This window comes from Glycine max, chromosome 13, assembly GCF_000004515.6.
Source record: "Glycine max cultivar Williams 82 chromosome 13, Glycine_max_v4.0, whole genome shotgun sequence".
Classification (NCBI taxonomy): Eukaryota; Viridiplantae; Streptophyta; class Magnoliopsida; order Fabales; family Fabaceae; genus Glycine; species Glycine max.
The window spans coordinates 14465330-14492094 of record NC_038249.2 but is presented as its reverse complement, the minus strand read 5'-3'; the positions used below and the strand labels follow the sequence as shown (position 1 = coordinate 14492094).

Here is a 26765-nt window from a genome sequence, read left to right as displayed (position 1 = left end):
ATTATTTAGATAGGCTATTAGTGGGAGATTTCGTTTTTAGTTCATTTTCCAATAATCATTTTTTTCTACTATTGTATAGTAGTCTGAGTTCTCAGTTTCATATTCATGTGGGCAAAGGAATTAATCTTTAACTTTTTAGTTTTTCTCTGCCAAGGTTATGCATATTTGAATGTAACAGAATTTATCTGTTTAGAAACATCAATTTTAGGGTCCTTGTACAAGCATCTATAACTCATTTTCGTAGGCTATCCCTTGATGTTCAATTCTGCATCTTACAAATAGGAATTATATATTGAATATGCTCTCATTTCTGCTTTTAGCAATAAATTTATGAAATATGGAGGCAGACTTTATTATTCTGTTTCAATATAAATGAAGTATTCCAATGCAGCGGAACAAAATTGAAAAGGGTACATGGAAGCATGACAGCATGTTTTGCTGTAGAATATAGCTAATTTATTTGTATATATTGGCAAGTGTTTGTGGCTTATATTTTGGGATTAACATATCATATGTACTTGTTTGGTGTAGGAGAGTGCAGCCTTGATGCATATTTGGTGGCGTATTTTTTTCTTGATGCATATTTGTTCATTCTACCTCAATCATATCCTATCTAAAACCAATTTATTATGTATCTGACGGGCTCCTTAATTTAATTGATCTTCAGGCAGCACTGATATGATTTCACTCTTTGTATAAGGTAAAGAAAACTTGGGAGACAACACAAAAAAAGAAGAAGAAATAGAGAGAAACATGACATTTAATTGCAAAAAAACATGAGTTTGAATCACAGTACACATGAGTTTGTATTGGATTTCAATTTTAGTAATCCTGAGTAGCAATGCTGAATGACTCAACAACAGCAAGTGCGCATAACCTGAGTAAAGTTGCTATTATGCTTCTGATACATGTACAACCAGATTCACATGATTTTCAGAATGTACAGCTTCTCTAACAAGTGAAATTGCTATTTGCTAATCTCACTCACTCCCTCATCATATTTAGATATATGCTATGCATATGGAGATTTAAATTACACATTTAAAAAGAAAAGTTCTTATAAGAAATCTCTTATAGATAAAGAACTGAATGTAGAAATCCTCCTTCTTCGACTCTTATTTTATCATTGTTCTTTGGTATCATTAGGCCTTCACTAGCTTGTGTTGCATTTGTTTTCAGCTCTTTCAAATGTATAATCATGTCACCCCGCAAGGTTGCTTTGTCCAACTGAGTTCAAAACTATACAAAGAAAAATTCAGATTTATAAGATATGAATGAATAATTCAACATGTGAGTTTGTAATGACATGAGTTTCATTATTGAAAGCATGAGCAAAACAGAGTGAAACGGTTAATGCCAAGTAATAAGTCATGCAAAAAGAGTCGTATGTCTATGCTTTATTTGAGGTTTCTGATAGCATCCCTTGTAAAAGAGTCGCATGTCACAGTACAATATTAGCATTTTATAATAACTATAGATGTTCAATTATTTTGTCATCATGACCCTAGTAACCAATTTACCATTAATTTGAACAAAAATTTATATGCACAAATTTCTAATGTGTAAAAGGGTAATGAGAAAATAGCTAGTTGAAGTTACACCTCCATCTTCATAAGTTCTTTGCCTGATGTAGCAGAGACAACTACATTCTGTGCACCAGGCTTAATGAAGCCTTCTTTGGCTGATGCGCTTTGGAGTAGTTATTTTTTAAGGAGTAGATAGCTTGTGTCTTGTTTTTCTTCTTTCCAGTGTTTGTAATTTCAGCTGTATAAAAAAATTACAACTGAATAGAAATCATGTTTGTGATTTTGGGAGCTTCTATTAACTAAACAATAAAATCTGAAACTAACTAATTCACTAACGGCAGAATAACATATTCTTATCAATTGACTTATTCAAACTAAAATTAAAACTGCCTTTACAGATCCAAGGTACGTTCCCAATGTACTATCAGAAACTGTATGTGAACTTTAACCTGTGCTACACCTGACCTGAATATAAACCTTTTCCATTGGCTTTGTTGTACTCTTTTCTGCTGCATAGAGGTGTTATCTATTTAACAACATAAATGGTCTCAAGTAAGCAACAGTACCCTTGGCAAAAAAAAAAATCTTACAATCAAACCCCAAGTTTTATTTCTGCATATTCAGCACAGTTAAGTTAATTCATTTCAAACACTGGTTATTTAAAGTTTTGAGAAATAACTGATACAACATATTCCATATATTAGTTAGGTATGTGAGAGGCAGAGATAGAAAGGAAACCTCTCTGTTACTTACTTGCAAAGTAGGTTCAGTAGATAGAAATTGAACCTCTCTGCTACTATATCCCACTTACTGGGTTGAGTAGGTTTGGCCACATGAATCAATTGATGCCACTGGACTCCATTAACTAATGTTAGTTAACTAGATTTTGTAAAGTCACTGTGAGGTTAATTGCAGAAAAAAGTGAAATAATGCTCAGAGTAGGCTGTGTAATTGAGATGTGCCTTGGAATCCAAGAATGATATACTAGTTTGGAGCAATGTTTTTTATCTGTTTTGCATCAGTTTTGATATTGACTATGGTATTTCTTTAAATATATAAAAAGAAATATTTACATCTTAATGAGTTTTCGTGATTTTTTTTATAAGAAAAACATATTTAAGAATTAAAGTACTAAGAGATACTCTTAACTTGAATACAATGTCATACAAGACTATATATATCAAATGAAAGGAAGAAAGGATACTAGATTACATTATCTTTGTCTTAAAGCATCCCGACGACTAAAACAAAGAAAGTGACCTTGTAAACATTTCAATCACTTGAAAAGCTTACTAAATTTTGTTTCAGTTTCATGGCCATATATATCTTCATTTTTGGGCACCTTGTAGACATTTTAATCGCTTGAAAAGCTTACTGCATCAACTTTGATCTGATTTCTTTCAGCTAACATAAATAATACAGATGCATAAAATGTCAATCCTTATTCTTTAAGCCACTTGACAAACCTATTAAGGTTCTCTAACGAACGACCTGCTTTGGCTATGTTGTTCATGACTTTATCCTTCAATTCCAGAGACCTTGATTTTATGTTCTCATCATTAAGGATTTGGTCCACTTTCCTTTCTAACTCCATTCGTGACACGAGTCCATTTTTATCCGAGTCAAAACCCAACCCAACCTTCAACTCATCACAAATGTACGTTTTGTTACATATTTGGTCTCCAAAATATGGCCAACACAAGAGAGGCAACCCATTGGACACACCTTCTATGGTAGAATTCCAACCACAATGGGTGACAAAACATGCTATAGCAGGGTGGCTTAGCACCTTTTGTTGAGGAGCCCAACTCACAATCTTACCTTTACACCCCAAGAATTCATTAGGGTATACCCTCTTGTTGTCTTGACGCACAACCCAAAGAAAAGGTCTATTGGTGAGGTCAAGTCCAAGAGCTAGTTCATTGAATTGGTTTTGGTCAAAATGAGTGAAACTACCAAAGGCAACATACAAGACAGAACCATGAGGTTGTTGATCAAGCCAACTCATGCAGGATAGATCTTCTTCCCAATATTGTCCGATTGTTTTTGCAGTTGCAATTGTATCATCATAACTTCTCAACAAAGGACCAATTGGTACAAGCTTAGGAATAGATGATAATGGCGCATGTTCAAGTTCATATGTGGTGTTGCAAAGCCACCATTCTGTCATATTCAATCTCTGTGTACACTGCATCAGATAATTGAGTACTATCTTACCATTTATGGTGTCACCCATATTCAACCAAAAAAGCTCTCCCGGGTCCATCTCAGGCATACCTTGTGATATCTGAATTGTCCTTTTAGTAGTTATTCTTAATCCTGCAATTGAAAACAACACAAAATAAATACTAATATACAACAAATTTATGGTTATTTATTGGAGTTTAATGATACATACGGTGTCAGTGTAAAAACAAAAACTTACATTATCTCTTAAAATTTGGATTAAGATTTAACTCAATATTCAAAAACTGCTTCTAAAATAGGAATTGACACTCACTTATATATTTTATTTTGATCATATTTCTAGTAGATGTAGAACTAAACCACCACTCTAGTGGCCCCAATTCCAGCAGCCTCCAAAGAGACCACAACAAAAGGTGATCACAATTAAGACAATCTTCCAACACTATCAACCAATCAAAAAGCACACTATTCATATGACTTTTATTTTATTTGTTACTAAGAGTCAATTGGTTTGTACTACCTATTCCTATTTATAAGATCCAAATAAAAAATAGTGTTTCTTCTATTTTATAAGAATAAGTCAATAATATCCTTTACAGAATAAATTATCCCTAATTAAAAGAAGAGAGTTGTATTGACAAACATTTAGAAGTGATAGAAGAGAATTAATTCCAATGGTAGTTTTGGACAAATTAATCACTTTCATCGTGATGAATTAGATAATTATGTCTTATCATGATGAATTAGATAATTATATCTTATAAATAAGAATCGAAGTAGTAAATTTTACGCTCTGAGGAGTTATAAAGAGTAAATAGAGTCAAACAAGTGTACATATAGTAAAGTATGATACTCTTACCACCATCAGAATCTATGATCCCATCATCAATAAGCCTAGGGACGTTGTACAGCAGGGCAAAAAAAGCTGCTGATGAAGGGCACAACAGGGCTCCTTTGATTCCCAATTTACTCCCAACATCCAACGCCCATCCCATGCACACATCCGCAACAATAAGGCTGATTCTATTGTCACCTTTTAAGTGAATATCCTCTATGAGCTTCTCAAGCATAGCAGGCATGTTGTTCAGCAAAGAATCACATAACTTGCTCAAATCGTTTCTATCATCATCAGGTCCTAAACCATCAGGGATTGAGACCAACTTCAGTAGTGATTCGTCAAGGCTATCTAGTTGCTCCACCATGGAACTCACCACTCGCTTGTGGTCAAAGTCTGTGTTCACAAAAAAGACTTTGCATCCATGCTCAACCAACTTCTGTGAGAGAGTCATCAGGGGATTGACATGACCTTGTGCTGGATAAGGTAAAGCTAGCACAGTTGGAATGCCCATGTTGTATTTGGATTTCTATGGATTCTGACACCCTTTAATTATATAATATGTAGAACTTAAAATAACTCATACAATGCATAAAATAAAATAAAATAAAAAATAGATTTTTATTTGTAAATAAAAAATAGTTTTATACATATAGAAGTTATATGAGAATATAATAGATGAAATTATTAATATTTATTTAAAAAATTATTATTCATGAAATATATTTTTTACTATTAATATAATGTTGATTTTATTAATATGATAAGTTCTGAAACATCTTAAAATTATATCAAATAAATTAATTCTGTAATTATGTGCATGCTTTTCTTTAATGGTTTTGAAATTTATATACTGTAGATACAGATATATATTGGCCTACTTCATATATATTTTCTTAAGAAAGAAAGCTTATATCATCTATCTAATAAAATAATAGGTCGATGAGAAGTCCAAAATACTCCTGTTTAGAACATTAACACGTGACTTTCTCCACTTACTACTTCACCCTCCCACGCACAACAATTTTACAATCAAGCTCTATAGTAACATGTTGCATGTTGAGCTGGCCAATCCATGATAAAGCTTCCAAAACAGCATCAGCTTCCGCCTCACATGTGGTGGAGGACTTCCATGATGATGAACAACACATATTTAGCTGTTTCAGAATATGCACATACCAAAGCCAGACATCACGAGACTGCCTTTGTTCACGAGACTGTCTTTGCTCAGAGTGGCCATGTTGCTGTGAATTTATCATTCGAGCCAACTCTATTGATAGGTGAGATTGAAGCATGCATGACACCATACCATATTTTATCATTCCTCCGAGGCCAAAGGATCCAAAGAAGCCCAATTTTTTTGGTTTCATCATACTTATTTTAAACTTTTTTATTTATACTCAACTAATCATCTTTTATTGGATTATTCATTTTAGAACAAAGTAGTATCTCCCAAGATTTTTAAAACCGAACTGATCATTAAAGTGATAAAAGCACTGATTCAAGATTCAATATATGGTACAACCGTTTGGTTAAATTTAGTTTATAATATCCAACCACTATAATCACATTGATCTAATTTAATATATCGTTTTTTTTTTCACATTGATCAGTTCTCATATTACCTGGCCTCTACAAGTTGAATACAATTGTTCTAATCTATGCTCTCAATTGAATTTTTCTATAAGTTGTTTTCTAATTGCCTTCAATCTTGGTTTACTTTGTTGATACTATTAGTTTATAAACTTATCCATATATTGCCTAATTTGGTCATTTATCTATACATCATTGATTGGATTTCTTTTGCTACTACAACGTGCAGGTTAGTAATCAAACAATATTTTGGATGCAACTTCTTTCGTCAGTGCACCTACAGAATTCCCTGCAAACAATGACATATAAAAAATAGTTAATTGAAGAATACAATAATATCTCAATTAGTATGCATGCAGTTATTTTTTGGCAAACTTCTTGAACTCATGTCTCACTGTATAGAGAATCATGTTGGAACTGGTATAGTTGTATAGAGAATCATCATTAAGAAATTCATGTAGATTCCGATATATATATATATATTAAATTGATCTGATACACTAAACCTCTATTGTTTGACCCCTTTATTTGGTATCAAATTAATATACTAACATGCTTTTATTAAGAATAAAGGCCTTTTTATTCAATTTTGTTAACCAGTACCTATCAGTATTTGGCCTCAGAATATAATTTGCTCATATTTGGGACTGAATGCACAAACAAATTATCTAAACATCTTTCTCCAAACTCCAACCGGAATGGTTTTTTCTTCTCTCTTTCACTTCTGTGTTTTGGATTTCTATTGATTTGAGTAAAACCATTTATAACTAGAGACTTCTTATTCAAAAGTGATTTTGTTCCTGCAAGTACACATAAACCGTTTAAATTGTGAAGTTTTCTTTACCGATTTCAAACAGTATAAGCAATCACAGTTTTTTCTGGATGAAAGGCCACCAATAGTTTGTTGTTTTCAAAAAAGGAAAAAGCACAAGATTTGGAAATGCTAGAAATAAAGGAGCAAATTCAAAATTGATTGTCTCCTAGTTATTGTTATGAATTTTTTTTTTTATCAAAAGTTATTTGATTACGATGGAGTATTGGAATTGTAGCAAGTTCAATTTTAGACTAATTGTAAATACTTAATTATGTTGGAGGAAATGCAAAGTAGTTACTTTCCTATTATTATTATGAAATTGTATGTAATATATTGTGAATTCTAATGTAAGTATATTGCAAGATGATCTATCCTTTATTCCCAGGGGACAATTTGTGTACTTAAGCAAAAATGAACATTAAATTTCATAATTACATCAAAAGTCATGATATTATTTTCCCTGAGGTTATTTGTATCTTAAAGTCATAATAGACCTTGATTAATCTAAGGACACTAAAACCATTTCGTAAATCAACCAACTCAGAGAATCTATATTTTTAATGTATAAAAGTCAAGCTAAAACATCAATTTTAAAGAAATTAAATATCTCACTACTTAGATAATATATATACTCTTGACATTTTATGTGTATCTTCATCTAACTTGAAAATTTCTAAAATTTAATTGAAATGTACTAAAATTATTGTAAAATAATTGGATAGGAGTTGCAACAAATCTTTTGTTTGAGAGCAAGAAGATCTTTAATCAAATTTTAGTTTTCTCTCTTAATTAATTGCTTTATGTTCACTTAAATGATAGAAACAAAAATTCAATGCAAAATTTTGTTTCAATTTTTCTCATGATATTTAAAATTCAATTATAATGTACATGGGAGTAATTCAGTCCCTTAGATGTTCATTAATGATTGTGATCATACCTGCAAATCATTACAGGTCTGCAGGCTCATCACAGTTGAAAATAGTGCAACCCCAGTAAAGGCAAACCCAAAACAAAATATCACCAATCTTGAAGTTTTTATTAAAAAACAAAGCTTCCCAAGTGTGGAACAGAAACAAAGAACATCATCAGCATGGAAAATTTATTCTCATCCACAGCAATGTTTGCTGTGTAGGAAGGTGTCCTAAGATTTTTCCAAATTCATCACATGATGTTAGCAATGGGAATAAAGGGAGCTTCTAAGCAAATAATCATATGACTATCCACTAATCATTAAATCAACATACATCAATCCACTAATCAATCTATGTCAATGGGTCAATTAACAAAAGTTATGCCTACGTGGTAAGCACAAAAGCATAAAGCCACTTCTCTTATGCGGGAAGATACAAAAATGTGGCAGTAAAACTAAACGAGATAACCTAACCCATACAAAAAAGAAAAATAAAAATTGTTTATATTTCCAGAACATGAAAACCTACCCAACAAGCCCAATTGAAAAAAAAAATAGTAAACATAATTGCTCAAAAACAGATATGTAGATTCAGAGGCATCGAATTGTATACCATCACTCATAATAACTCAGATCAAGTGTTGGATTATATATTCAGCTTCATCATAACCCACCAAAATCTCAAACCAACATAGTACATAAACTATTATAACCAGTAAGAAAATATGATCTAACCTCAAAGAAATGACTCAACCGGTTGGCATAAAAACAATAACATCAATATTTCATTGTACCTCAATAAAAAAACCAAATTTCTGACAAACAAAAAGAGTAATTTAGTTCCTCAATGTCCAAATGCTGCATCAAAATTGCAACACTGGATAGCAAGGCGAACACACATTATTGGCTTCAATTAAGCACCACCAAACACATTGGAAAAAGTACAAGCAAAAATCTCAAAGAAAGCTGAAGCCTTTCAAACATTAAACCCCAATTCAAAAGAACATATTTAAAAAATTAAACAACAAAAACCAAACTTTCAAAAACAAAATGTAAAAGAAAAACTAAAAATCTGGAAAACAAAAAACACTGGATAACTCAGTCCCTTAGATGTTCATTAATGATTCCGATCATCCCCGCAACTCATTACAGGTAACTCTGTAGGCTCATCACAGTTGAAAATAGCACAACCCCTGCAACTCAGTCGACCAGAAAATGCAAACCCACAATAAATAAATGATATCTTCAATAGAAAATTTGATTTAGTTGCTCCTGTATTCTCCCAAAACCAAAGGATTGTGGAAGAGATAAAAAAGAACAACACAAATCCCTATTATTGCTGCAAGGGAACGAATCAAATGGGAATCAAGTTAATCCACATCCACCAGATAGCGAAGCATATTGTGAAAGCAAAATTCGAAAGTGAAACAGAGACTAAGGAATCATAAACCCTAATTTTGTAAGACTAGTTCCCTTTTTTGGAACTCTTCCAGGGGGTAGCCCACAAGTCTTACAAACTGGCCAGTTTTAAGGTTGGATGAATGTTGTTTTAAGCATGCTTGCACAAAATGAACAAACATCAGCAATGTGATATCAGAACGAGTGTGCAACCTATCATGCAGAAGATATGCAGCTCCATGTGCATTCCATTTCTCCAAATTGAACTCCCCACCACACTTTTGTCCTTTTATTGGCTGCTGGGTGACCTGGTCAATTGTGTCAGTAGATCAAACCTATAACTTAGAAAAAGCACTTGGTATTAAACACCATTTGATAATATTTAGTTAGGCAGTAGGAAAATAACTGTTTATTGCAATTAAGGGGAAAAAGTGAATAAAAATACCAAGCAATCAACTAATCCACAAGAGCCAATATTGGAACTGTTTATCAAAATGTCTTTGAATTTGTTGTCGGCAGAAAGCAATTAAAAAGAACAAAGAACAGAAATTCTACTGTTCCACTCCCACCAGCATAAAAATCCTAACAATTTATTGAGTTTAAATTTGATATACACTATGAAGCTCACTAAACAAAACAAGTAAGATATTTTTTTCAAATTTCAGAGCAAGTCCTACCCTATGTTCTAAAAAAGACATTGAAAAAATTGGATTGTAATGTTCGGTCTCATGGCCAGTCCCAAATGGTTAAGGCAGCGACGCTGCTCCACAAGGCAATTGAATATGAAACTGCTCCGGCGGAGATGCCACCCATGAGGGCGGTGCCATCTACACCGTGAGCATTGATTTATGACGGTTACTTCAGAAATATGCAAACACGGCAATAAGTTTTAATCATCCAGCCAAAGTAAGAACCAAGTTAAGAGAACAAACAATCGCAAGATGAAGGAGGAATGAAAGGAGAAGAAAACCCTAACCCTAACCCTAACCCTAACCCTAACCCCTAGCGGTCAATGGTGGCTAGGGACTTAGTGTAGAAGAGGAGTTACGTATTACTTATAGTAAGGGTTTTGAATGTTTTTTAATTAATAATTAATAATTTATTATTATTATTTTTTGTGATTCTTATGTATGGGCTTAATGGGAGAGAGCAGATAATTACTTAACGTACCGATGTATTTGCTTTAGTGCATCCGAATTGTATCAGGGATGGTCCAAACCGTTATTACCGAGAGAGCATTGCCTACTAACTACATTAGGCCAATTAGAGTTAGGTTGTGTTTGAAATGAATGAGATAAACAATATTGAAGAGTAAATTTATATTTTTCCCGTGATTCACATTTTATACTATATTTTAATTTTTTTTTAAATCTTATATTTTCATTCTCTAAGTCAAACACATCCTTACTTACTAAGAGAATAGGAATTTTGGTGCATTTTTTGGATGAGCATGAGCAAAATTGATTTTGTAAAGTTTGTTTTTCTTGAAATTAATTTTAAATTTACGTGATTTACATTTAAATATTTTTATTTATAAATCAAGTTAGATGTAAGTACAAAATTTTGAATTTAATGTAAAAAATATTCAAAATTATTTCAACTCAAATTAATTCTAAATTCTTCTAGACTAAACATATGAAAATTTATTTCTAAAACCAAAATTGCAATTAATTTACGGAGGATTTTGTGTTTTTAAATTAGTTTTTTTTAATCGATAGTTATTCTTGCAATTTTTTCGAAATTAAATAGTTTTTAATTATTTGTTGCTTTGGACTATTTGGTCATTCCCATTCATCACCAACGGACAACATATTTGAATCCCAATCCTTCATTCCTTCTAGCAACGCCTCACACAATTCGACCGTTGCAACCCCTTTTTCTCAAACGGTCACTTAATCTTGCTTCCACCATTTTCATCATATACTTCTTCCCACACACCTACATTCATTCCCATTGAACTTGTAGTTTCCATCAACACATTAATTTTCCTTGTTCCGTGGTGGCACACACCATAATCTCATGGAAAAGGAAAACATGCTCAAAACGCCTCCAAAAGTTCCAATTCAAGATCGAACACCCGAACCTGAATGCAAAACACCAACTCCAGTTCAACAACAAGACCCCAATGATCATAACTCCTCAAATGAATTGCGCAAGCCTGTTACCCCAGATCGTCTTAGAGTCCCCAAGGCATTCAAATACCCAGAAAGGTAATATTATCCATTTATATATTAAGAGTAAATAGTGTCGATTATTTTTCATTAATAGATTAAAATTTATCAAAAATTATAATTTTTTAAGTATGATGAACACTTCTCCATTGTGATACAATAAGTTTGTTGATTTTAACAAAATAAATAATACAGAATATGATTTTTAATTAATTCACGGTGTCGAAATTTTCACATTAACACCATTGAAATTAAACTCACCAATATATACGTAGTCTTTTTATGAAATTTTAAGGAGAAAACATGCAGATGAGTTGACAATTGGGTTAGTGATGTGAATATGTGAGGTCTTAAATCTTAATGTGTTTCTTCATTTTGTCAGATATACAAGCCCAACAGATTTGATGATGTCACCAGTAACCAAAGGCCTTCTTGCTAGAACTAGAAGGGGTGGTGGTGCGGTGTTACCACCTGGGGGTAAAAATCGACCAAAGGTAAACCCAATGAGGCAATAACATATTGTTCTGCATTCACTTTTTCTAGCTATGCTACTTTACTCTTTTTTGGTACTTGCAATTTGCACAGTGCTTGTATATGTATGTCATTTTCAACTATTGCAGATTCTAGACATGCCCTTGAAGGATGTCGGTCCTATCCAGAACAAGCTTCCAATGCTTATTGATGAGAAGATCAACTCAGCTTGAAGGATTCAAAGGACTTTTGTTCAACATGATAATTCATTTGACAGTGGTTCAAAGGGAGTTTAAAGATGATGATGTAATAACAATAACATCACACAGAGAGAGAAAGAGAGAGTTTATCTCCTTGTTCCCATGTTAAACAACTCTGTTCTGAGATTATAAGCTTATGAAGTTTGTGATGCTCAATTTTCTTCTCAAAATAGCCTTTCTAGCAATAATGTGTCCGTGTTAATTAAAAAATGGCTTAAATACATTTTTCTTTCTTATAGTTGAATCTTAATAATTTTTTTTGGTTACAGAAGAATCTTTTTTCTTAGTTTTCGTCATTAATGCGTTTTGGTAACATTTTTTTCAATATTCAAAGTATTTTTTATACGTTCAACATGTTATCTAAAATGCAAATAAAAAAAATAAAACAAACATTACATGGATTAAAATGAAATAAAAAATTACAACGACAAAAATAAAATAAACACTAAATTATATAAACGAAAAATTACCTAAGCCTAAAAAGTTTTATATTTTCAGACTCTATCCAAACTTGGAGAAACTGTGTTAGGTTTCTAGTAGGATCAATTTTTTCTTAGGAGAAAACTTAAATTAAACTCTTTTTGTTATCTAAAATGCAGATAAAAAATAAAACAAACATTGCAGGGATTAAAATGAAAAAAAAAATACAACGACAAAAATAAAATAAACACTAAATTATATAAACGAAAAATTACTTAAAGCCTAAAAAGTTTTATATTTCCATACTCTATCGAAACTTGGAGAAACTGTGTTAGGTTTCTAGTAGGGTCAATTTTTTCTTAGGAGAAAACTTAAATCAATAATTACATGTTGCAAAATTTTAAAGAAACATTCATATGTCATTATTTGATTTGATTGAACAATTTAATAAAAGGAAGATATAGAAAACTTACCGAAGGTTTTTTTTTTCTCCCCTTTATTTTACCCTTCCGTTGTAGACTTGTAGTAGAATTCATTTGATTCATAATTTCTTTCAACTTTTTTCATGTTACATTAAACAACTTTCCTAGATAAATTATGGGCCACACTTTGATACTCCCTCCAAAACAATATTCTATGGTAATGTTAGTACAATGAAAGTTGTTTTGAATTTAAATATCATAACTGTTCATTTAATTAAATCCTTTTTTAAGAAAATTCTCTTAAAATAAATATTAAAATTACAACAATTTCTCAAATATTTCAAAAGAATAAATTACATTTAATAAATAAATAAAAATTCTCGAGTCAACATGAGGTGTAATGCATCGAACCTCATATAGTAAGTTATATGAACTAGACCTAGACTGGTGGAACTTAACACGCACTATAGTTGGTGTAGCAAGCTATATGAACCAAAAAGTACTTGGTGTGTGATAGTGGTCTACCAATCAAAACATACCCCCACAGTCTTTTTTTTTTCAGTCTTTAGGTCTTCCAACAGCTTGTGGTATTTGTTGATTTGTACCTTGATGTCTTTTTCTTCGTTCATGGTCCAACGATAGTAGTTGGCGATGATGAATCTCTGTCTGACCACGTCCTCGACAGTGTATTTGAGTATGAGAGAATCACATATGTCTTTGGATTCCGTGTAGGAGCAGTAGACATCAAAAAGGTCATTAGACAAAGCACTTAACAAATTGTGACGACATACCTTATTAACTTGAACCCATTGTTGAAGTTGACTGGCATCATCAGCGACATCAGGTTTGGGAGTGGAAAGAGCAAAGACAACTCCATGCATGTCTAGCAAGGTATGAGCGCATTCCTACCAGCGACAGAAGTTTTGGCCAGTGAAGACCTCAATTTTTGAGACGTTGGACAATGGCTTGGAAAAGGTTGCAGTTAGTGGCGAGGGGTTGGAAGCGTCGGCATTATTGACAGGTTTTGTTGCTTAAGCCATGATATAAATATTGCAGTTAGTGGCGAGGGGTTGTTGCTGAAGTCAAAAATCACGAACACGATTAAATTTCCTAAAGCGTGACAGTCACTTACCTAAAAGGTTTATCCGTGATGTCCCACGCAAATCTCAAAAGATACAATAGGAACATCTTAGCAGAGCTAAGATTATAGAACTCGCAAAGAAAAATAATTGACCCAAGAGTAAAGGGAGAGAAAACTTAATAGAAGGATAGAGAAGTAAGAAAATAATTGACCTCATCTCCTTTTAAAATCAAGTTCAAAATCATTGCCATTGCCCCCCTCTTAATTTCTATTTTTATTGGCATTAATAAGAAATTTAAATTTTAGATTTTGAATTTAAATGTCATAACTGTCCATTTAATTAATTTTTTTTTAAAAAAAAATCTTTTGAAATAAATATTAAAATTACAACACTTTAAAATTATAGAAATCGTGCAAAGCTAATGAAAATAATATTTTGTTTTAATATAATCCTTCGATAGTTTAATAGAACATTTTCATTAGGCATTAACCATCTAAGGCCTAACGACTACCAAAGTTGGTTGAGTTCTTATGGCATAATTAATTAATCACTCTGTACATTAACGGAGTAGTTCCCGAGATCCTCTCCTTGCCTTTCTTTATCTTCATTGCATTGTCAAACTTTTCTGTGTTTCTCCATAGACAAACCCATTTACCCCAAAACCTAGCTTCTCCCTGTTTTTTTTAGATTTTCATCTTAATTTTCTTTATTATTTTCCATCTCCTGAATTGTGCAAAACATATTAATCTCATAATAAACCTCATCTTGCACCAATTATTTGACTGAAGGATCATTGTAAATTAAAACTACAGGGTTTCCAGAATTAATTCTTAAAATTTGAGTAAGTTTTGTAGGTTTTCCCCGATATTTCATTTGGCGATTGTACAATAAGAAAAATGTATTTATTTATTATTTTACAAGAAGATCGTATGTTGTATGCTAATGATGCAAATAATCTCTTCTTATAAAAGGGAAGGGTGCATGTAATGTGTTGTAGTTCTTATGTGCAAGGCCTATATTAAAATTCTCTTAGAGGCAAAAAATCATCTGCTACAAAAGCTTGTCAATTCTATTACCAAAGTTGTATGCAAGATGGCAAGAAATTTTGTTACACTTGTGGTCTAAAAGTGCTACTTGTCTTGCTTTTGTAAAGTTCCAAAACTGATGGCCTTCTTGAATTATGAGAGCAAGAGAGGAAGTGGTAAGAAACTAAAAGTGCATTTTGATCTTCCTGAGGATGATGATTATCCCAATCACAAGCATTCAAGTTCTTCAGTTTCATCTGAATGCTCATTAGATTCAGATGATACTGACAATGACAATAGCATAGACAATGTTGATTCCAAGTATGGTTCCTATGGCTCTCCTGTGTGGAGCTTTCAAGGAGGATCAGTAACCCAATCTCCCCCAGTTCAGTTTTTGAGTTCTCCTGAGTATGATCCAAACAGAATCCCCTCTTCTATATTTAATAAACCTACAAGTCCTATGGAATGGAGTGTAGCCTCAAATGAATCAGTATTCAGCATACACTTAGGAAACAACAGTTTCTCGAGGGATTATGCTTTTCCATTCAACAACAAATCTGGGGAATTGCCTAGGACTAGTGATTTGCCCAGCATGCCTGCAACACTGCCACCTGTTCAAGAGGTGCCTGCTAAAGACAAAAATGTGGACATGGAAAGACACTCTGTGTCATCGGATTCATCAAGTGAAACCGCGGATTCGGTTAGGGGGCATGACCATAAGAAAACATCACATGAAACTGCTGGTTCAGTTGGGGAGGTTGTTGACCTCGTGAAAATAGAAAATTCAGAAGACATTGGCACTAATGAAGTAGTGTTGGACAAAACTCCAGATGATCATTCCAATGAAGCAAAGATCCCTAATGGGGAAGCCAATAACTATACAAGTGTCTTATACCGTTCGGTGGAAAGCGATATGAGCACACATTCGTTTCAATTTCCTATATGAGTTCCCTTCATATCTTGCTTATATCTGTTTTATCATTATGCTATAACTTCCCTAAGGAGGGTGGATACTTCATGCATGCAAATCACAAGACTAGGAATGTGTTTTTATCACACACACAAAGCTCACAATAAGTAGCATATAGCTGTCTCAAGCTACTCTGAAATATGATTGAAATCAAATAGAAATTCTTGTGTAATGGAATCTTAAGCAAGAGTAATGTGTAATGCATATGCAGACTAGTTCTTCCAACCTCTAAAATGTTTGCTAATGACTCATACTATCCAGCATTAATCACTAACAACGTGTTGAGATTGGCGTATGTGCTCTCAATTTTTCACGTCAAATAAAAAACCGTAAAAACTACTCTTTGTAGTTTGTAGCTTTTGGTTTGAAGTGCATCCAATGCTTCCGATCGTGGAACCAAACACACGCTAATGCATTAATGTCATAATTTAGGTGTAAAATGTACTTTGTCAATAACTCATACTATTTGTATTTATAACTTTAAAAATATCTTACTATAAAAATTTGCCATCACTAATTTTTGTAGAAGATATTTTACAGAAATTAGATGTGCTGATCTCTGTAGTCTTTACTTGTTACTTCATGTCAAGACCAGATGCTCAATGTTTGGTTTTAGACAATGTTTTCAAACCAGTTGACCATATTACTGCATTTTCTTTGGATAGTTTCTCACATGTATCATAAATCTCAGCCATGAATTTTAATCTTCAGTAAAAGTGCACAAGAAATAGATATGCACATCATTTTGGTTTCATTTATCTTTTCTGTTTAGTTTTTGTTTTTCAAGTAGCACAATTTAATTAATTTGATTTGTTTAGAGGGTGGGATATCCTGCTATTGACCATCATTTTCTTCTTGAATTCTTTCAGATTGACAGCAGAAGGAGGAAGAACTAGTTCATCAACAGTAGAGTCAGAAAAGCAAGAAAAAAGTGAAAAGCATGAGCAGCAGCCAGAGAAGCCACAGCAGCCTCGCAGTCCTAAAACAGAAAAATCACCAAAGCAAAGTGGTAAAAGTTGGTGTTTCTCCTGCTCTTGTTCACCATGCTTTTGAGAGACAAAGGTCTTCATATGATGTTGGAAAGGCAATAACTAAATGACTAAAATAATGGTTACAATGGAACTGCTGGTTACATAGGAATCATTTCCTGCATTGTGCATATCTTTTCCAAAACTCTAGAGGAAAAAGGTAGTTCCAGCTTGAAACCCTGAGCTTCCAGGTGCAGATTTGGTGTAAATGGTTGAGAAGTAAATGATTTAAATGTGAAATGATATAGATAAATCTTTTTTGTCAATAACCTCATATATGACCAATCAATTGAATATTGATTTATGTAATTGATCAAACACTACTTGAAAACGGTTAGTGTTAAAAAATGAAATAGTCCAAACCCTTCCAGATATTATTGTTTTTATTTGATCATTTGTATCTATATGTATTAAGATCCACATTCATAGATTTTATGTTTGAGAATCAAAGTAAGAGAATTGAATTATTTCTTCCGACTCTTTCAAATTTAATAAATGTTGATTGATTGTGTATTTTATTATGTTTTATGATCAAGAGAATTTTGTATTTGATACCTTTGAATTCCATACTAAAAGTTTCGATTGAGTCTATTCAACTAAGTCAAGCCATCATATGTCATAGATTGATTTGCATTTGACTTCGTAAAGTTTTGCATAATGCTAATTATCTGACTTTTATGTTACATTTCTCTGCTTACCTGTCCTTGAAATTAGGGACAAAATATTTACCTGCATTAGTGGGTTTTGTGTCCATGAATGTTTTTTCTTATAGTTTTTCCTAAAGTTTTTTAATGATCCATGACCATGGTCTTAAATTCAATCAACAAATGACTTGGCATTGTACTCTATGTGATGTGATGTGATTTGTAATGTCTTTGCTCACCTTAAATTTGGTGAAATAATCATTTATTTTTTAAAAGTTTTTACATCTCACACAAGAATCCTTTGAGTTTAAAGCCTAAAAAGATACACAATTCACCTTTAGTCTCTCAAGTGTTGAGCCTAAAATGTATGGGTGCTTGTTATGCTTGGTGTTATTTAGTTGAACGGTCCATAGCCCCTCAAATGTTCGATCGACCTTCTTGGTTGGATGATCTATATCTCAATTTTCATTTGAGCAACACTTTGATTTGTCGAAATTAAAGAAGCAACACACAATTTCACACTCATTCACTATGTTGAATATCATTTTAGGATTGTTATTATCTATGAGCTGAAATGGTTAATTGGACTTATTTCTAGCCTCAATATGTCACATTCTCAACCTAGGTGCCTTTATTGTAATTGTCAAACAATACTCCACATTTCCAAGAACCTATTTTTTCTTTGAGTGTACCAAATATTTCAGTGTTGATTGTCATTTTGTTTTTCTTTGAGTGTACCAAATATTTCAGTGTTGATTGTCATTTTGTTCCAGATGAGATTTTAAAGGGCAACATTTGACTTGCTTATGTTTCTACCACTACACAATTGGTCAACACTTGATCTTGCTTGGTGTATGTTCGACCCGCTTTATTTTTTAGCTTTTATTTGTTTTTAGTACAAATTACACATACCTTTCATTACTCAAGTTAAGTAGGATCATTATGAATGACAAAACTTTTTTGTTGAAATAAAAAAAAAAGTCAAGTGGTCCAGTGGTTTAGTGCCTAGTCTTTGTATAATGTTTTATCAAACAACTTTTAAATTAAAGGAAGCTTTTGAGCTAAAAGAAATAAAAATTATCAAGCAACTTCTATTGTATTTTTAAAGAATATATTTTAACATGTGTAGATCAAATTGTTCTCACTTAAACAAAATCCTGACATGCAAGTACGTTTAATACTTTGAGAGGAGAGCTTTACTGATTCATTATGCTCCTATTCAAGTTGAGCAAGATTGCCTTCTATAGAAAAAATAGATGTGTTATATATATATAACTTATTTTGAGCTTTAACTATAATATAACTTTTAGGCTAAAAAAAAAATTGAGTCAAACGTAACCGTAGTTTACAGGATTGGATTCCATGACATTGTGATGGGAACTGTAGGATGTGGTTACTTGGTTCTCAACAGCTAGATTAAAATAGCTTATAGAATTTTGCCACCAGTCTTTCTTATTTTTATTTTAATCAAAGGATCCTAACCAAAGTGATTTCGAGATTTTTTTTATGCTTTTGATGAAATGATTTTAGGATCTTTAGGAATGACATAGCAACCCATTTTTATTTATTTTTTAAAATATTAAAAGTAGAAGGAGTGTGTGAACCAGTTGTGAAAAACGTGGGTAGGTGAGGAACGGTCAAAGACTCAATACAATGTAGACTCTTTTCTTTTGGTCTTATGCAATGCAATGGTGACGTTAGTGATACGTAACTTGTTTAATCCCTTTTGTACAAACTAAACTACAAATTACAGCGCTCATAATTCAAACAGCTAGGTAAGTTATTCAGCAAAATATAAGATTAACTGAATGATTAAAAAAAAAAGAGAGAGAAAAGAAAAAAAGGAAGAAAAAGATAAAAGGTTCGAATCTCTCTAATAAATATTTTTAATAAAATTAATATATTAATATTTATCAATAAAAAAATATTCAACTTTACATACGTGTTGAGTGTGTTCTAGCTCAAACAACTAGGTGTGTATTTGATTCTCAGGTCAAATTGTGATAGGACGAAGTCCAAAACCACTACAAAAATAAGGATATTTTTGGTGACCTCAACTTATATTTGCATCGAGATTGAAACTCCCGTATAAAGGTATTTATAGATAAAAAAGGATCACTTTAGATTTCACACCTCAATGGATTTTTATTTTTTTTTACTTAATCGCATATATTTTTTTACACTACATAATAGCATATATATATATATATATATATATATATATATATATATATATATATATATATATATATATATATATATATATATATATTGGAAAAGAAAAAATATCAAGAAATAGAAATAAGATAAATATAAATTAGAGAAAATATTTTTTAATGCACTCTTTTAAGTACTTTTTATTATCATGTTATTAATATGAAATATTTATCAACATTTTTAATGATAATCTCTATAAAAAATTTAATTAATCACTTTTAGTAAGATTTGAATCCTAAATTACATGATTAAATAACACAAACTACTACTAGTTAGGCTAACTGTTGCTTGTACAAATTATATTATTTCCCGTAATATAAATAAAGAAAGTCTGTTATTTTTTTGTTTCAAATATAAGTAAATATCAATTATCTATACCTTATTAAATAAGACTCTTTCAAAATACCATTTATTTACTGAAATCAAAAACTTGATGTTTAATATGGAGTTTCAATAAAAAGATAATTTAGGAAAATTATTTATTTATTTATTTGAAATGAAACAATATAATGAAATTAATTAATTTTTTAATAAATATGAAATATTTTTTTATAATCAAGACTAAAAGGAAGTATTGTCTAACTAACAATTGTATAATTTCGCATTCATTTGTTGTCTATTATGTCACCAAATAACTTTTTTTAGATGATTGATAAAAAAAATTGAATTAGCATGTCCTAAAATTATTTTTCTAAATTAATAGAGAAGAATGTGGATGCTGCCGTTTTCCAATAAGAATGCAAATTCGGTGTTGTTTCCTGCATTAGGAACTCAAACGGTCACTTGTCACGGAGGCCGAGCCACATGCTATCCTTACAGCAATTTGATGGGTCAGTCATCTCCAATTAGTCAACCAACTTGATTTTTCTCTTGTCTCTTTTTTAATTGTTTTTATGTTATTTTTTTAAAATTACATAATTTTAAAATTGAATTATAAAATTAAATATTAACAAAATTAAATATTAACATAACTATATAAACAGTATCGAGACAACGGAAAGAATGACAAAAGAAAAACTAATTTCATTTGACAACATGAATATTTGAAAGTTGAAACAAATTGCAAACTGGTTGATGATAGGCATCAACTGGTAGCGGTTTCATCATTCTGATGCTAGTTTTATCCTCACGACAAACTTAGTCAATGTTTGTTTCAGAGAGAGAGAGAAACAGAGTACATAAAAATAAGAAAAAGAAAAATAGAGTAGAATAAAATAAAATGTTAAGCTATTTGATTTAAGAGAAATAAAAAGAAATAAGTCAAGTTACAAAATGATACAAACACCACTCCTTGAACTTAAGTCACGGGAACAAAAAGACAAATAAGGGTAAGCTTGAATCTTGGAGACTGTTGGATTTGGTTTGGAAGTGCAAATTGAATTTAAATAATAAACAAAAGATTGCTTATAATTATATATATATATATATATATATATATCATTAAAGGATTAATTTAATATAGTTCAAATAAATTTTAAGAACAGAAACTAAAAATTGAATTAAATTGAGATAGAAATGTTTTTCAATTTTCAATTTTCTTGTTAGTAAATTGAGGGATTTCAATGTTTTATTTTTAAAATGATATGTATAATTTTTCTTTACAGTATCAATCAATAAAAAAAAATCATATATAAAATTAAAATTATTTTAAAAATTATCGTTAGCATAATTTATAATTGAGTAATAATACAGTAAAAAATAATTAAATAATAATAATAATATAGAAATTAAAACCCTTTTGATATTTTGACGAACTGCGCCAACCATGTTAGAATTCTAATGTGATGTGTGGTTTCCTCATTTCTTTACTGCGTGTGGTCCCCACATGACCCTACTTGCCATGTCCTGTGGGTCCCATCACCACCCAGTCCCAATTTCCAAACACCACGAAACTCTTTTCCATGTAGAAATTTTAAACTAAAAAGTACTAAAAAAATCTCCATAATCATTCCTTGAAACTTTAACAACAGACAGGTCAATTCGTAAGAATTTTATCTTAATTTTAAAACATTTCACATCAATTATTTTTAAAGTCTAATACACCTGCACTTATGAATTAATATAAGAATATAAATATATACACATGCTGAGTCTGTTTAACTTTACAATAAAGTTATTTTTGAATATGATTTTTTAATTAATCGAGAGTATACATTCTGTTATATTAATAATACATGTCTTTTTAAGAGATTGTAAATAGTTTTTACAAAGAAACTATCCTAATCAAATTTAGTAACAAAAAAGTTTCTCTTAAATATTGAATGCAGTTGCATAATTATTGCTCAAACTCACCATTAATCAAACTGGAATAATTATGTAACATTTGATTCACTCACTTTTGATCAATTGGTGTATGACTGTATGTTTCTTACTTAAAAATTAATAACCTAATTACAGATTCTTTTAATTTAAGACTTAATTAAAAGTTCCAAATTGTTCAGGCCTTCACAGTTCAGGGTCTACTTATGTGTCAAAACATTTAAAAAAGACATTTTTAAAATTAAAAAACAAAAAGAAAAAAAAAGAAAGGAAGAAAAACGCGTTATGCGAAGACGACACAGTTGTGTTGTTCCTCCGTCTTCTCCATCGATTCCATCTTTTCCCCCCTCAACACCACACAATATCAAATTAGGGTTTTCAGAAAAACCCTTTCTTTTCTTCTCTTCAACTTCACTCCAAAAACGGGGAACAAGGGTTTTGGGTCTCACAGTTCAATTCAATTTTCTTCCACTGTGAGATGTTTTCTTTTTCTTCTTCTTTTTCTTCCTCTTCCTCTTCTCATAGCAGTTCAGTGATCAAATGGAATTCTCTCGCGCAATTTCTCTTCCTCGTTTTCTTCCTCTTCTTCGCGTCGCGAAACGACGCCGTTTCGGACAAATCCACGCTCCTTCGCCTGAAGGCCTCGTTCTCCGACCCCGCCGGCGTCCTCTCCACGTGGACCTCCGCCGGCGCCGCTGACTCCGGCCACTGTTCCTTCTCCGGCGTCCTATGCGACTTGAACTCTCGAGTCGTCGCCGTCAACGTCACCGGCGCCGGCGGCAAAAACCGAACCTCGCACCCGTGCTCAAATTTCTCCCAATTCCCTCTCTACGGCTTCGGAATTCGGCGAACCTGTTCCGGTAGCAAAGGTTCTCTCTTCGGAAATGTTTCTTCTCTGAGTTTGATCGCCGAGCTCACGGAGCTTAGGGTTTTGTCTCTCCCCTTCAACGCGTTGGAGGGTGAAATCCCCGAAGCGATTTGGGGCATGGAGAACCTCGAGGTTCTCGATTTAGAAGGGAATTTGATTAGTGGCTATCTTCCCTTGAGAGTCGATGGCTTGAAGAATTTGAGGGTTTTGAATCTGGGGTTTAATAGGATTGTTGGAGAGATACCTAGTTCAATTGGGTCTCTTGAGAGATTGGAGGTTTTGAATTTGGCTGGTAATGAATTGAATGGTTCTGTTCCCGGTTTTGTAGGGAGGCTTAGAGGGGTGTATCTGTCTTTTAATCAGTTAAGTGGGGTTATTCCCAGAGAGATTGGGGAGAATTGTGAGAAGCTTGAGCATTTGGATTTGTCTGTGAATTCGATGGTTGGAGTGATTCCGGGGAGTTTGGGGAATTGTGGGAGGTTGAAGACGCTGTTGTTGTATTCCAATTTGTTGGAAGAGGGCATTCCGGGTGAGCTAGGGAGCCTCAAGAGCCTTGAGGTGTTGGATGTTTCCAGGAACATTCTCAGCAGCTCTGTGCCGAGGGAGCTTGGGAATTGCTTGGAGTTGAGGGTTCTCGTGCTGTCAAATCTATTCGATCCACGAGGGGATGTTGCTGATAGTGATTTGGGGAAGTTGGGGTCTGTGGATAATCAGTTGAATTATTTTGAAGGGGCAATGCCAGCGGAAATTTTGTTGCTTCCGAAGTTGAGGATATTGTGGGCTCCCATGGTGAATTTGGAAGGCGGTTTACAGAGAAGTTGGGGCGGTTGTGAGAGCTTGGAGATGGTGAATTTGGCTCAGAATTTTTTCAGTGGGAAGTTTCCAAACCAGCTTGGTGTTTGCAAGAAGCTGCATTTTGTTGATTTAAGCGCGAACAATCTCACTGGGGAGCTTTCTCAGGAACTTCGTGTTCCCTGTATGAGTGTGTTTGATGTTAGTGGCAACATGTTATCTGGTTCAGTTCCTGATTTCTCCGACAATGCTTGTCCCCCTGTTCCTTCCTGGAATGGCACTCTGTTTGCGGATGGCGACCTATCCCTGCCATATGCATCCTTTTTTATGTCAAAGGTTCGTGAGAGATCACTTTTCACATCAATGGAGGGAGTTGGTACTTCTGTTGTTCACAACTTTGGGCAAAACAGCTTTACTGGCATTCAGTCATTGCCAATAGCACGTGACAGGCTGGGGAAGAAGAGCGGTTACACGTTTCTTGTTGGTGAAAATAATCTTACAGGACCTTTTCCTACTTTTTTATTTGAGAAATGTGATGAATTAGAAGCACTGCTTTTAAACGTCAGTTATAATAGGATATCTGGTCAGATTCCTTCCAATTTTGGTGGAATATGCAGATCATTGAAATTCTTAGATGCATCTGGAAATGAACTTGCAGGACCGATTCCCCTTGATTTAGGGAATTTGGTCTCTCTTGTATCTCTGAACCTCAGTAGGAATCAGTTACAAGGCCAGATTCCCACCAGCCTTGGCCAGATGAAGAACCTGAAGTTTCTTTCTTTGGCTGGTAATAGGTTAAATGGTTTAATTCCTACCAGCCTGGGGCAGTTGTACTCTTTGAAAGTCTTGGACCTTTCGTCAAACTCTCTTACTGGTGAGATTCCCAAGGCTATTGAGAACATGAGAAATCTGACTGATGTTTTGCTCAACAACAACAATCTTTCTGGTCACATTCCTAATGGTTTGGCACATGTCGCTACACTCTCAGCATTCAATGTGTCTTTCAACAACTTATCTGGATCCTTGCCTTCAAATAGTGGCTTGATTAAATGCAGCAGTGCTGTTGGGAATCCGTTTCTAAGTCCCTGCCATGGAGTTTCTCTGAGTGTGCCATCAGTGAATCAACCAGGGCCACCTGATGGCAACTCGTATAATACGGCAACAGCTCAAGCTAATGACAAGAAGAGTGGGAATGGCTTCAGTTCTATTGAAATAGCATCTATAACTTCTGCTTCAGCCATTGTTTCGGTTCTTATAGCCCTGATTGTTCTATTCTTTTACACTCGGAAGTGGAAGCCAAGGTCCAGGGTTGTTGGTTCTATAAGAAAAGAAGTTACAGTGTTTACTGATATTGGGGTCCCGTTGACGTTTGAAACGGTAGTCCAAGCCACAGGAAACTTCAATGCAGGTAACTGTATTGGCAATGGAGGTTTTGGCGCAACATACAAGGCAGAGATATCACCCGGAATCCTGGTGGCTGTCAAACGACTCGCAGTTGGACGTTTCCAAGGTGTTCAACAATTCCATGCTGAGATCAAGACCCTTGGGAGGCTTCATCATCCAAATCTAGTCACTCTGATAGGTTATCATGCTTGTGAAACAGAGATGTTTCTCATATACAACTATTTGTCAGGTGGTAATCTGGAAAAGTTTATCCAGGAGAGGTCAACAAGGGCTGTGGATTGGAAAATTCTTTACAAGATCGCATTGGACATAGCCCGTGCACTTGCCTATCTGCATGATACGTGTGTTCCCCGTGTTCTTCACCGCGATGTCAAGCCCAGCAACATCTTGTTGGATGATGATTTCAACGCTTATCTATCTGACTTTGGATTGGCTAGACTTCTGGGGACTTCAGAGACACATGCTACAACTGGTGTGGCCGGAACATTCGGTTATGTTGCTCCCGAATATGCCATGACGTGCCGTGTTTCTGATAAGGCTGATGTGTACAGCTATGGTGTGGTGCTTCTGGAGTTGCTCTCAGACAAGAAGGCATTGGACCCTTCATTTTCTTCTTATGGAAATGGTTTCAACATAGTGGCATGGGCATGCATGCTACTGAAGCAAGGAAGGGCAAAGGAGTTCTTCACTGCTGGGTTATGGGAAGCAGGACCAGGAGATGATTTGGTAGAAGTGCTTCACTTAGCAGTTGTGTGTACTGTTGACTCTCTCTCTACCAGACCTACAATGAAACAGGTTGTAAGAAGACTTAAGCAACTTCAACCCCCATCATGCTAGCCCCTTGTGTGGCTGTGTTCCTTTAACATTATTAATCTTAGAAATGTTCCCTTTGGAATTTAATTTAGCATTTTTGTGGATTTAGGTTGAGCTCCCGATTTGTACTTATTCCCCTCCTTGTACATTTTTATATAGTTGTATTGTATCCCCAATTTTCCATGCTCTTTTCTTGATTTGGTATTATTTAGGTTTGGGGCCTTGGTGTTGATTCTGCTGAAGAATGCAGATATTTGATTTCCCCTTCATACACGTGTATTCCATGTCTATCTGTTCAGTAAAATTGAAGAATAGAATTTGTTTTTTGAATTTTTGTTGTTGGTGCTAAATTAATTTGAGGAAAGGAATGGATTGGATTAAGATTTTAAAAAATTTTGATATAAAACAGTGATGTGAATTTTAAAATATTACTTAGAAATGATATGATTTATCAATTTTTTTTAAATAGTTTGAATTTTAGAAGGGATAAAAAAAAAGAAGTAAAGTCAATATAATTTTTTTAATCTTTTAATAATTAAATTAGTCTTAGTTTTATGTCTTTTTATTTTAATTTTTCATGCATTAATATCTTTTTATTTTCATTTTTAGATTTGAATAGATTTAAAATTGTACACAGTGACATTTTAAATGGGTTA

At 33.2% G+C, this 26765-nt stretch overlaps 4 protein-coding genes, 2 long non-coding RNA genes and 5 other non-coding genes across 14 annotated transcripts; 4 read left to right on the top strand and 7 right to left on the bottom strand.

Annotated features, from left to right (window-relative positions):
• Positions 1-867: 867 nt before the first annotated feature.
• Positions 868-5096, bottom strand: LOC100816666 (UDP-glycosyltransferase 83A1). Of its 3 annotated transcripts, XM_041008690.1 has the most exons (5): positions 4573-5096; positions 2280-3845; positions 1992-2052; positions 1602-1764; positions 868-1239 (listed from the first exon to the last, which is right to left on the bottom strand). In XM_041008690.1, the coding sequence occupies exons 1-2, from the start codon at positions 5060-5062 to the stop codon at positions 2968-2970; spliced, it is 1368 nt and encodes a 455-aa protein (XP_040864624.1). In that variant the 5' UTR covers positions 5063-5096; the 3' UTR covers positions 868-1239; positions 1602-1764; positions 1992-2052; positions 2280-2967. The 3 variants fall into 3 exon arrangements, with proteins under 3 accessions (XP_040864624.1, XP_003543952.1, XP_040864623.1); XM_003543904.5 differs by lacking the exon at positions 1602-1764; XM_041008689.1 differs by having other exon boundaries at positions 1602-3845.
• Positions 5097-5606: 510 nt separating this feature from the next.
• Positions 5607-6485, top strand: LOC121173377 (uncharacterized). Its single transcript, XR_005888118.1, has 2 exons — positions 5607-5828; positions 6371-6485. It is a non-coding gene; the product is annotated as an uncharacterized lncRNA (long non-coding RNA).
• Positions 6007-10473, bottom strand: LOC102666560 (uncharacterized). 2 transcript variants are annotated; one of them, XR_001384018.2, is made up of 2 exons: positions 9477-10473; positions 6007-6430 (listed from the first exon to the last, which is right to left on the bottom strand). It is a non-coding gene; the product is annotated as an uncharacterized lncRNA (long non-coding RNA). The 2 variants fall into 2 exon arrangements; XR_005888117.1 differs by lacking the exon at positions 6007-6430 and adding an exon at positions 7973-9058.
• Positions 7849-7932, bottom strand: LOC112998896 (small nucleolar RNA SNORD25). Its single transcript, XR_003264075.1, has one exon. It is a non-coding gene; the product is annotated as a small nucleolar RNA SNORD25 (small nucleolar RNA).
• On the bottom strand, positions 8034-8128 carry LOC112998954 (small nucleolar RNA snoR31/Z110/Z27). The gene has a single exon (XR_003264133.1). It is a non-coding gene; the product is annotated as a small nucleolar RNA snoR31/Z110/Z27 (small nucleolar RNA).
• Positions 8451-8538, bottom strand: LOC112998962 (small nucleolar RNA snoR31). Its single transcript, XR_003264141.1, has one exon. It is a non-coding gene; the product is annotated as a small nucleolar RNA snoR31 (small nucleolar RNA).
• On the bottom strand, positions 8698-8841 carry LOC112999101 (small nucleolar RNA snoR136). Its single transcript, XR_003264280.1, has one exon. It is a non-coding gene; the product is annotated as a small nucleolar RNA snoR136 (small nucleolar RNA).
• LOC112998895 (small nucleolar RNA SNORD25) lies at positions 8958-9045 on the bottom strand. Its single transcript, XR_003264074.1, has one exon. It is a non-coding gene; the product is annotated as a small nucleolar RNA SNORD25 (small nucleolar RNA).
• A 736-nt stretch (positions 10474-11209) lies between the features above and the next one.
• On the top strand, positions 11210-12400 carry LOC100305464 (uncharacterized). The gene is made up of 3 exons (NM_001248828.2): positions 11210-11473; positions 11817-11928; positions 12055-12400. Exons 1-3 carry the CDS (start codon positions 11283-11285, stop codon positions 12136-12138), a joined length of 387 nt encoding a protein of 128 aa, NP_001235757.2. The 5' UTR covers positions 11210-11282; the 3' UTR covers positions 12139-12400.
• A 2853-nt stretch (positions 12401-15253) lies between these two features.
• Positions 15254-17137, top strand: LOC102669150 (uncharacterized). The gene is made up of 3 exons (XM_006595186.1): positions 15254-16041; positions 16296-16376; positions 16954-17137. The coding sequence occupies exons 1-3, from the start codon at positions 15254-15256 to the stop codon at positions 17135-17137; spliced, it is 1053 nt and encodes a 350-aa protein (XP_006595249.1).
• Positions 17138-22379: 5242 nt separating this feature from the next.
• On the top strand, positions 22380-26435 carry LOC100819882 (LRR receptor-like serine/threonine-protein kinase RPK2). The gene has a single exon (XM_003543908.5). It carries the CDS (start codon positions 22711-22713, stop codon positions 26131-26133), a length of 3423 nt encoding a protein of 1140 aa, XP_003543956.1. The 5' UTR covers positions 22380-22710; the 3' UTR covers positions 26134-26435.
• The last annotated feature ends 330 nt before the right edge of the window (positions 26436-26765 follow it).

What these genes read in the sequence shown, in the direction of transcription:
- LOC100816666 (XM_041008689.1), bottom strand. Translation starts at nt 5,062, where the DNA reads ATGGGCATTCCAACTGTGCTAGCTTTACCTTATCCAGCACAAGGTCAT. An exon ending in GATCATAGATTCTGATGGTG is followed by an intron (nt 3,846 to 4,572) that starts GTAAGAGTATCA and finishes TTTCAATTGCAG; the next exon opens with GATTAAGAATAACTACTAAA.
- LOC100305464 (NM_001248828.2), top strand. Translation starts at nt 11,283, where the DNA reads ATGGAAAAGGAAAACATGCTCAAAACGCCTCCAAAAGTTCCAATTCAA. An exon ending in GCATTCAAATACCCAGAAAG is followed by an intron (nt 11,474 to 11,816) that starts GTAATATTATCC and finishes TCATTTTGTCAG; the next exon opens with ATATACAAGCCCAACAGATT. An exon ending in GGGGTAAAAATCGACCAAAG is followed by an intron (nt 11,929 to 12,054) that starts GTAAACCCAATG and finishes CAACTATTGCAG; the next exon opens with ATTCTAGACATGCCCTTGAA.
- LOC102669150 (XM_006595186.1), top strand. Translation starts at nt 15,254, where the DNA reads ATGGCCTTCTTGAATTATGAGAGCAAGAGAGGAAGTGGTAAGAAACTA. An exon ending in AGCGATATGAGCACACATTC is followed by an intron (nt 16,042 to 16,295) that starts GTTTCAATTTCC and finishes ATGCATATGCAG; the next exon opens with ACTAGTTCTTCCAACCTCTA. An exon ending in AACAACGTGTTGAGATTGGC is followed by an intron (nt 16,377 to 16,953) that starts GTATGTGCTCTC and finishes GAATTCTTTCAG; the next exon opens with ATTGACAGCAGAAGGAGGAA.
- LOC100819882 (XM_003543908.5), top strand. Translation starts at nt 22,711, where the DNA reads ATGTTTTCTTTTTCTTCTTCTTTTTCTTCCTCTTCCTCTTCTCATAGC.